Source organism: Podarcis bocagei (assembly GCF_964188305.1).
Source record: "Podarcis bocagei genome assembly, chromosome: 17".
NCBI classification, from domain to species: domain Eukaryota; kingdom Metazoa; phylum Chordata; class Lepidosauria; order Squamata; family Lacertidae; genus Podarcis; species Podarcis bocagei.
Genome location: NC_138143.1, coordinates 9,585,719 through 9,596,246, shown reverse-complemented (window position 1 = coordinate 9,596,246; position 10,528 = coordinate 9,585,719). Strand labels below are relative to the sequence as shown.

Below are 10,528 nucleotides of genomic sequence, written 5' to 3'. Positions count from 1 at the left end.
AGTAACGAAACAGAGCAGGGTGGGCAGTAAGACCCTGAGGCAGAATGCAGGAAAACAACAGCTTCCTCTCTCACGGAGCTCCCTTCTCCCTGAAGCGCGGTTTGATTTTTGCCTCATTTTTCGGCTCCAGGGACCACACATTAGCTGCATAACACGCACAGACATTTCACCTTCCTTTTTAGGAGAAAAAATCTGCGTGTTATAGAGCGAAAAATACGGTAAACCAAAAAAAGGAAGGTGGAGAGTACTACACCTTCAGGTTATTTCCAAGTCTTGATTTGATTGTTGGAGGAGGGGGGAGATATTAACCTTCATTTGTAGAACCTTGAGAGAGGAGTCTGATTAACGAAGATGAGGTCCTCCTTTCAGCTTCATTGATTAGCAAGCAATTATTTCCCCAGCTACTCCCTGGTCTTGGAAGTCAAAATTCTGATGGGTAAAGCCTTGTCCATTCCCACACACCAAGTATCAAGCACTAGATTGGTAGCCAAGCAGCACAACAGGTGACGACAACACATTCCTTCCAAACACACCCACCCGAGGAAGGAGGGATCATCCCAAGACCTTGTACTTTGGCAGGTTCCCTCTTTGGTCTAGGTGCTCCTGAGAGCAACAGTTCACCTCCTCTTTCGAGAAAGAAGGCAGGAAACACACCATTCCCTAGGAAGGGCTGTCTCCAACTGCACCATTTTCTTCCTGGCAGGCCTTGAGTTTGGACAATACAGCATGTATCCGGAAGAGAGTGCGGGACTCCATTGAATAATTCTTGTAGTTGTTCCTGTAGGGAGAGGAAATCAGCAGTTGTTATATCCTGGAATGTGTCTATTCTACTCATTGTATTTAACAGCATCCTAAGGTATCCTGCCAAACTAGCAATTGGAAAGCATGTCAAAGTACAAGTAGATAAATAGGTACCGCTCTGGTGGGAAGGTAAACGGCGTTTCCGTGTGCTGCTCTGGTTTGCCAGAAGTGGCTTAGTCATGCTGGTCACATGACTCGGAAGCTGTACGCCGGCTCCCTCGGCCAATAAAGCAAGATGAGCACCGCAACCCCAGAGTCGGCCACGACTGGACCTAATGGTCAGGGGTCCCTTTACCTTTTTAAGGTATGTGCATCTCAGTAGCCAACCAATGAAATGACGGTAATTTGAATTAGGGATCCTATGGGATCAAAGATCTGGCTCAGTACAAAGCAGCTTCATGTTACTGGTTCTAAGATCTTATTGCCCAGAATGCAGTTTCAATGGTTGGATTGGAGGAAAGGATCAGTGACTGAACTGGCAGCCTTTATTCCTTAACCTCCATGGGGTTAATAAATCTTACGGGATTCCATATACAGGTGAAACTCAAAAAATTAGAATATCGTGGAAAAGTTCATTTATTTCAGTAATTCAACTTAAAAGGTGAAACTAATATATGAGATAGATTCATGACATGCAAAGTGAGATATGTCAAGCCTTTATTTGTTATACAGTGATACCTCAGGTTAAGAACTTAATTCGTTCTGGAGGTCCGCTCTTAACCTGAAACTGGTTCTTAACCTGAAGCACCACTTTAGCTAATGGGGCCTCCCGCTGCTGCTGCACCACCGGAGCACAATTTCTGTTCTCATCCTGAAGCAAAGTTCTTAACCTGAAGCACTATTTCTGGGTTAGAAGAGTCTGTAATCTGAAGTGTCTGTAACCTGAAGCGTATGTAACCCGAGGTACCACTGTAATTGTGATGATTATGGCATACAGCTGATGAAAACCCCAAATTAACAATCTCAGAAAATTAGAATATTGGGAAAAGGTGCAGTAGCTATTCAATCCACAATATTCTAATTTTTCGAGTTTCACCTGTAGATTACAAGGTAGCAAGAGCTTCCGAGGAAGCTTTTGCTCTCTTCCTTAAAGCCAAGGATTGTGGAATAAACCGGGGGCTCACTTACTTCGCCCGACGAAGCAGCTGCACAGCCTCTTCATTACGGCCTTGTGCCACATAGAGGAGACTCAACTCCAGCAGTGCATTGGGTACCAAGTAGTGATCATACCGGATCCTCTTCTCACTGCAGACAGGGAGGCAAACATGGGCTTGGAAAGTGGCTGGGTTTAGGGTGAAGGTCTACTTGGCCTTGATTCATTTTATGTATTGAATTTATATACTGCCCTATACCTGGAGGTCTCAGAGCAGTTCACAGAATAAAATCAAGATATAAAACCACAAAATACATAATAAAAATAAAAACAATAGCCCCCCCCCAAAAAAAAGACAATTTTAAAAGGGCATGGGATGTAAATCAGTCCAACCCAAGGCCTGGTTAAAAAGGAACGTTTTTGCCTGGCACCTAAAGGTGTATAATGAAGGCACCAGGCGAACTTCCCTGGGGAGAGCATTCCACAGATGGGGAGCCACTGCAGAGAAGGCCCTGTTCTCGTGTTGCCACCCTCTGGACCTCTTGAGGAGGAGGCACACGAAGGAAGGCCTCATAAGATGATCTGGGTAGGTTGATATGGAAAGAGGTATTGGAATGGAATGAACATATGTGAACTAATAAGAGGTGGAACACAAATGGGAACCAGATTGTTGTGTTTGCAGAGGATTGTAGGTAGAATGGGAAGCAACTTACTCCTTGAGGAACATCTAATTACTTTCAGCCATCTAAAGAGTGAGGCCTGAGAAGAGGATGGATGAAGCCCTTTTTCTGTGCCAGGCAGAATGACCCTTACCTTGGGGGAAGCCCAACTCATTAAAAAAAACCCCAACATATTCTCCAAATAGACTGGAAACTCTTGGGAATCTCACCTGCCATGGACAGCACTGAAGCAAGCCTCTGCTTCAGCCGAACTGTGCAAGTGCTTCAGGACCAGGCCTTTGAGAAGTAGTACCAGACACCGGTCATCCACCTGGTACTCACTGGCTGAAGGTAATGGGGAAGAATAGGAAGAAAAACGGCAAAAAGAGAGGTGAACCAGGCTAAGCAGCTGCTGCCTGCAACTCCACACTTGAGGAGCAGTTGGCAGTTCATATGCATTCAGATTATTGGTCAGCAGACACTTCTTTTGTTCCCAACCCTACAGCTAGGAAGGAAAACTCAGTGTTTCCCCGCTTACATTAATATCCCTGCCCAGATTACTTGTGAGCCGGAACAGACACTTTGTAAAAAAACAGGCCAAAAATGGAAGGCTCCAAATATTATTTCCCAGGATCAAGGAATTGTAACTTTGAAGTCCAGTACAAAATATTGCGACCTTGCCTTCTCATGGTTTCAAAGAAATTCTGCCAAGTTTCTGACAAGGATTTAAAACTAAAAGAGGTTATCAATATTTCCAAACTTTTAGCATGTCTTTACTGGTACAGTAAAGAAAAAGTGATTTATATATGTTGTATGTGTGATATATAACATTGTTTCACAAGATGGCAATGCGGAGTCCTGTTTTTCTATGCCTGTTTTCCCTCTTTTAAATTTACGCTTTAAACTGAAACCCTCTCTGATGTGTCTAGATCCAGTCCCTGTCTACGTTGCCCCAAAATCCTGTTACTACTTATATTATTTACTCCTCTAAATAGTGTGCATAGATATTAGGATATGCAACTTCTATTTTTTGCATGTATTCCAGAACATAATTTGCTATTCTAGCAGCTCTGCGTGCCCGCCCACCCTTTGCCACTTTCGTGAAACCAGTGTGTTACCTGGTGCTTTCTGTAGCAACTTCTCAGCCTGTGTCAGAGTCTCTAGCGTCCCCTTGAGCAGTTCCTGGCGCTTGCCCAGGACGGTGAATCCATTCCACATATACATCATCTCCTGGGAGGGAAAAGCACAGGGAGGGAAGGTGATGATAGCAGGAATTTGGGACGGAGGCGAGTAGAGGGGGGAGACAGAGGCCGCAGCATCTCCTTTCTCATCAAACTATTTTTGCCAGCCCAGGAGAAGCAGCCAGAAGCTTCCTGCCTCTTGAGACTCGTACATGCATCTCTTGTGTGCAACTAGATGCACACAAATGGACCGGTGTGGGAGGACACAATGTTCGTCGGATGTGAGAGCGTAGCAAATATGCTTTCTGCATCAGAATTTATGAGAGGAAAATGCACACCTCTTTCTTTTCATTTCTACGTGCGGCCCCTGGACCAATTTAAAACTAACAATGAGATGCACAGCTTGCAGATTTAGCATACAGAATAAGAAGAATGCACGTTTAAAGAAGACTGAAAAATGTTTACTGAGTACATGGGTGAAAATTGTGTTCATTTAAGAGTATTGGAAGACACAAGATCTACCCACCCTGGAAGAATGGCAGATGAAAGTGATGGACTATATGACATTAGCCGAGATGACTGGCAGAATTCGCGACCAGGGAAAGGAGACGGCGGAAGAAGATTGGAAGAAATTTAAAATTTATCTTAAGGACTACTATAAACTTGTTGAATGCTAGAATGTCGAGGTTTTGAGTAAGAAAGGGTTACAGCGATATAAGATTAGACTAAAGGAAAGATTAAGAGGACAGAGGACTGACAGAAATATTTAGAGTTGCTAAAAACTTTTGGACATTGGGATGCAGAAAGGGGAGGTATGGGGAAGTCTGAGAAATATGGTTCATGAAAAGAAGGTTATGAAACTATACATGTGTGTATGTCTTTTTATATGTTTGTATTGTTTTAAAAAAAAAATTTGTAAAATCAATAAAAAAATTATTAAAAAAAAAGAAAATTGTGTTCATTTAAAATGCTGGTAGCATTAAGATAAATTCAACAGTGTAAATAAGATTTGGCAGATGTAACATTGGATTCCTGAATGGCTTAGTTCATGTAAAATATGCAGGGATGTATGGTATGCAAATTGAACAATGGAAAGAGTAGAAAGGAAGTCATTGATTTAAGGTTGTTTAAATGAATATTTTGAAATGTAATTTAGAAAATTTAATAAAAAATATATATTAAAAAATAAAACTGGCAATGAGAGCATGGTCATGAAAAGGTTTTCCATTCGCTTGAAACCATGACATCTCTGCCACCCATGCCCACAAGCGTAGAGAGGTCATGTATCTCCACCCTTACCAGGGCTGGCACAGGCAGAGGAACATGTTCGCTCGCTTTGTAGCGCCTTGCTTTGCGGATGGCGAACTTCTCTGTGGGTGGAGACTTCCCTGCGATCTTCTGCTTGAAGGAGGAAACTTGCCTGCAAGGGAAAGACAGGTGGAGAGCCTCACTGCAGCTTCGTTCCAACAGGGAAGCTAAAGAGAGAGACTCTGTGTTCCCAGAAGTGCTTCATCCAACTTTCAGGGACTCTGGCTACACTCGCTCAAGGAGCCTGCTTGCTGGCAGGCAGCAAACCTCATCCACAGCTTGCAGCCATTCAGATAGGCGCCAATCACACAACAGTCCTCCAGTAACACTGCTGTTATTTCTGCACAGCAAATATTCCGGCAAAACACTTGCAGAACTGGGGCTCCTAGACCAGGGGTACTCTAGTTGCTAACACCTTACAGTTGCAACAAGAGAACAGAACTCAGCCCGCATTGTCCCTCCCTCAATAAGTGCTAGTGTGTGACACAAAGGGGGGCTTTTACCTGAAGAGCTCAACCTCATCCTCACCAAAAGGCCGCGGTTCCTCTGGAGGCAGCATGCTAAGGAAGGCAGCTTTCATGTACACATACATTGCCTGTAGAGAGACAAGAAGGATATAAAGAAGGGAAGAAGTCCAACCAGAGCAAGGTGGTGAGAGGGAGGGAGGACAGCAGCAGCAGGTTTGCTTTGGGGAGTTTAACAGCCTGGGAATCATAGTGAGCGAGACTCTTCTGACTGAGCTGGAAAAGGGAAAGGAAAGCACATAGGGAAGTCCCTTCAGCTGCAGACATAACCCAGCATTGGCCATTCACAAACTAGTCTTTTGGGAAGTTTCAAGAGCTTGGGGGGACATGTAGCAAGAGCAACACAAAATAGATTCCATGGTTCAAGAGTGCCTGGAAAACACCTAACCCCAGATGCATGTCATCTGGCCATAGTGACTAATGATGATGGACTCTGACCTCATTCAGAAAGTAAGGGACAGGGTTGAGAGCCTGGCAGGCAGAATATCGGCTTTAGTCACCAGAGGCTGAATCTGAATGGGCCTTGCAATGCATGAGGGAAGAGAGGGAGAAAAACTGTGAAGCAGAACACACAGAGCTTGATATAAAAGGCAAAGCCAGCCTGGCGGCATAAGGTCTCCTAGCAGCCACTCATGCTAGTGATAGTTCTAACAAAGTGAGGCCTACAGGGTCCCTTGCCGCATTGAACAGGGTGCAACTTCAGTCCCATAGCACAGCTGCAAAATATTCTGAGCAGGGCTAATTGTATACTAAAAGGGTAAGAAGGAGTATTCCCAGGCAACGCTTCACACAGGCATTGCAGTTCCAGGGTCTGCCTCCTGAAGTTACTGGAGGTTCTGCTATTTTGGCTGTAAAGGTGCGCAGAACCCTGTGGATCAGCTAGTATCAGAAGAAGGCACCTAGCCTCCGTGCTCTCTTCTTATTTGAAGCAGAGAGAAGTCTCCCACTTTCCAGAACTCAGGTCTATCTCAAAGGTAATCCTGCAGGGAACAATAACTCCTGTCCCGCTGCTCATTAACCTCCTGTCGCATTTCGCACCTTGGACCAGCGATTCTCCTTGCTCAGCAGGTCCGCATAGAAGTAGGCCATCTTCCACATTCCTTTGTAGGCAAAGCACCACATCAGCTCCCAGTAGCACATATGGTGAAACTGCTTCCAGGCCTGCTGGGCTGAGCAGCCTTCTTCAAACTTCTTGATGGCCTGGGCAGAGATAGAGAGGCCAAGCCCAGGTTAGTCCAGAAAGGAGGTGAAAGGTAGCAGCAGCAGCAGCAGCCAGCAGCTCAGTACCTTTCACTAGCAAGCACGGTGGGAAGGGCTTTATACTGGAAGCAAAACTCCCAGCCTTTCGCCATGGGGGAACTGTGATGTGGTGGTGTAAGAATGTGTGCGGCCGCCTCTCACCTCATTGATGTTCCCTTTGATCTCCTCTATCCTCCCGGCGAAGAATAAGAAAATGGCACTCTGCAAGGGTGAGAGAAAGAGGACGCAGACATGAAAGGCAGGGAGCCACAAGGCATGTGAAGCTCAGACTCCTCAATTAATTCACACACACACACACACACACACACACACTATGTGATGGCCTGGGATTCGGACTCAGAGGCTGAACCTGAGGAATCCCAGCCTGCACAGGAGTCCCCGCCTCCAGAACCAGCTGAGCCGGGGCTGGGGCTTGAGCCTGAAGGGTCCTCACCTGTGCTGGATCCTCAGGTGCAGGCATCAGCTGAGTCTGCTCTGGCTCCTGAGGTGATGGAGGACCCACTGCCTGCAGGTGCTCCACTCTCAGCCCCATCAGAGGAAGAGGAGGTTGCCTCTGGGTCCGGTAACCCTCCAGCCTCTCCTGAGCTGCTGAGGCTCAGGGCAGAGAGGCAGAGGGAACTAAGTTCCCGCAGGAGAAGTGCTCGCCTCCAGGCCAGGAGAGGTGAGTCACCAGAGGATTGGGGCCGCCCTATGCCTCGGGGCAGGTAAAAGCCAGCCAGCCCCAGTCCCAAGTTGCAGGAGCAACATTGTTGGTTGCTAGTTCCTGCCTGAGCTCCTGACCTGACCTGGCTCCCTGCTTGCAAGCCTGTTCCTGTCTTCACATGACTCCCTGCCCTGCACCCAGCTTCAGCTACTACAGACTGCCTCCATGATGCACCTTTGACCACGGACCGGACTTGGACCTCACCTCTCGGGTAACCCACGGGACCAGCACACGATATCTGAAGTTGCATGAAGAGCATGGACCCAGCCTCTGAGGGCACCTGCAACCTGTTCAGAGGTGGCGGCAGCAGGAGAACGTGGCCTAAGACTCCAGAGCCCCCATTGGTCAACCCACTTATAAGGGCAGAGAAGAACCCGCCAGGTGTTTCCTACAGCATCTCTGAGGGCCTAGGACCATGGTCTTAAGAACCTGGGGCCTTCTGAGGCTGAGAAGGTTAGGTTTCTCCCTCAACGCAGCAGTCAAAAGGCGGGAGAGTTTTGAGAGACCGCCACCCAACTCTAAGCACACCATGCCTGGTGCTTTGGATCTGCCTTGCGCAACACCAGAGTAGGGCACAAATGCTGCCCCAGGCACAGGGGCTCCTGCAAAGCCTAGTAGCAGAAATCCAAGAGATTGAAACCCCCACCCCACCCCAGTCACAACAGAGGGTGCCGGCCTGGTCTGCACATGCAGCAGAATGATGTGGTAGAGTCTCAGAGATGGGAAGCAGTTGCTTAAGACTGCAGGGGCCATTTTAGAATGCATCCCATTTATCTGAATGCATTTCAAGAAGAAAGCCAGCACATTGCAGGCAAATGTTCTAATCCCATTTCCCTCCCTGGTGTGCTAGGTTTCTGCCTACAAGGAGACGTATATCCAAGGGAGAATTTAGGGGAGGGAAACAAAAAACAAAAAAGATCCCCCACCTGCGGTCCGAAATGGCACAGTCCATTCTACCAATCCATTCCGCTGCTTATGCAGAGTCAGCCTGAGTCTTGAAAAAGACACGGGGCACAGAGACAGGGATGGGAAGAGAGAAAAAGAGCGCAATCTTAATATGGCAAAAACCCTGAACCAGAAGGCATGCTGTCTGCTGCAGAAGTGCTCCAATGGGGGGGGGGCAGGAAGGAGGAGGGGAGTCCTTAATAAAAGCCACCAGCTCCACCACCGCACTCAACTTCAATCCACAGGTCGCCTTCTAGCCTTCTGGAAATAGTAGCTAAGGGGGCTGACGCAAAAGGGAATTGTGCCCCAGCCCCACTGTAATTTGAGCACCACACCACTGCCTCAAAGTGGGGCAGGTAAAGCCTAACTGGTCCCTCTTAGGAACATTAGGCAAGGGGTGCTTCTTTATAGATCTCCAGTGAGGAGCACAGGTGACTGCACAGGTATCAGGTGAGTGCCTGTAAAGCCTGCATCACTTTGCAAATCATCCGCACAGTGCCTTACCTTAGGGTAGCGGGCGAGGTACGGACTCAGGAGGGCCTCAGCCTCTGTAAAATTGTCTTCACCAATCCCTGGTGGGAGCACAGAAAGGGGGTGGCGTTAAGCATCTTCCCAAAGGGCACCCTCTCCCCTGATGTCCCTAAGCAGAGCAAGCTCACAGTATTTTGCACCACCACAATATTTTGCACCACCAAAAGATCTGCTCCAGCTTCTCTTGCAGTGTCCCAGGGGAGACACCTCTCTCCCATTTGGTAATTTCAAGCTGTTAGGCGAACTCTAACAAGCTCATGGCTGAAAGGAAACTTGAGCGGAGGACCTCGCAGCTCATACTTAACCACAACACATCTCCAGCCCAGTTCAGTCAATATCAGAAGGATTTGAATTCTGCACCCTCCCTCCTCTCACCCGCCTCAGGGCCCTCCTTCAGTTCCCCCCACAAACCAACTTCTGTAATCAGAAGAATTCACATAGACCCCAATGAAGTGGCATAGGCCAGTTGTGGCAAGAGACCTTGCATCTGAGCAGAGACTGAGCCGAAGGACTGACCCTAAGAAGGTCATGGAATAAAAGCCCCCAAATGGGGAAAAGGGGCCCCAGTTTCCCTGCCTTACTGTTGCCAACTCAATTATAGGCCACCATTTTCTATTCTGCTTCCCAAAGGTGGAGAGAAGACTTTACCTAAGACAAAGGTAAGGAAGGTGTAGTAGCAGAGGAGCAACATTGTACAAAGCAAAGCCCGGAGGTTGGCTGTGGTGGCCCCCTGATGCAGCTGCTGCAGGCCGTAATCCTGGTGGGGAAGAAGAAATAAAAGTAAGGTGGGGTTTGAGAGAGAGAGAGTCGGAGGGAACAGCTCTTTGTAGGTAAACGCAACAAAGATCAGCCATGTGAGATTTCCATTCAGCACAGGTCTCGGGATGAGCAGACCCGGCTTCACCAGAATAATTCCCCAGGAAATACTCAGCTAATCAAAGAACAAGCTGGTGCAGAGGCCTAATACAAACACATCAACACCCATCCCAGCATGAGGGACGAAACAGCACACAATAGATAGCCTTAAAGACCATCAGGGCATTGTCCGTGCCTCTGAACTGGAAGTAATGGCTTGAGGCGGCAAGTAATATCAGCTACATAGCCTCCAACATTTCTCCGATGAAAATAGGGATGTCCTATTCAGTGATGATAACAATAATAGGTAGTTCTGGGTACCTAAAATGTATAGGAACTTATTCATGTATGTGACTACAGCGGCAATAGGGAGATCAGAAACTGGGACGGCTTCTGTAAATCTGGAACTGTCCCCGGAAAATAGGGACATTTGGGAGGGTCTGCAGCTGCAGGATTTGGGTGTTATTCGCCAGTCCACCTGATCCAGGGCTTGCAAGTCTTGAGTGTGTACAAGAACTATGAATAGAAAGCATTCTAGATCCAAGTCCTTAGATGCTCCTTAGAGGCACACACTTCAGTGACACCTCTAAAAACATGGAAAGGCGCAGGTCAAGCCCAGCCATCTTGTAGGCTTGGATTAGGCAAGTGAGGTAGCCTCCAGATGTCAG

General features: G+C 47.4%; 1 protein-coding gene across 8 annotated transcripts in view; it reads right to left on the bottom strand.

The window, feature by feature from the left end:
• Positions 1 to 224: 224 nt before the first annotated feature.
• The window catches only part of LOC308576719 (tetratricopeptide repeat protein 39A-like), a 33,110-nt gene continuing 22,806 nt past the window's right edge, over positions 225 to 10,528 (bottom strand). For 6 of the 8 annotated variants that reach the window (XM_081176570.1, XM_081176571.1, XM_081176567.1 and 3 more), the window contains exons 9-18: positions 9,654 to 9,762; positions 8,979 to 9,046; positions 6,968 to 7,027; positions 6,605 to 6,766; positions 5,546 to 5,637; positions 5,034 to 5,154; positions 3,672 to 3,783; positions 2,784 to 2,898; positions 1,930 to 2,046; positions 225 to 778 (exon numbers count right to left, since the gene is read on the bottom strand). In XM_081176570.1, the coding sequence (XP_081032696.1) occupies positions 661 to 778; positions 1,930 to 2,046; positions 2,784 to 2,898; positions 3,672 to 3,783; positions 5,034 to 5,154; positions 5,546 to 5,637; positions 6,605 to 6,766; positions 6,968 to 7,027; positions 8,979 to 9,046; positions 9,654 to 9,762 (1,074 nt within the window). In that variant the 3' untranslated portion in view covers positions 225 to 660. The other 2 variants (XR_014003293.1, XM_081176572.1) reach the window with 2 other exon arrangements.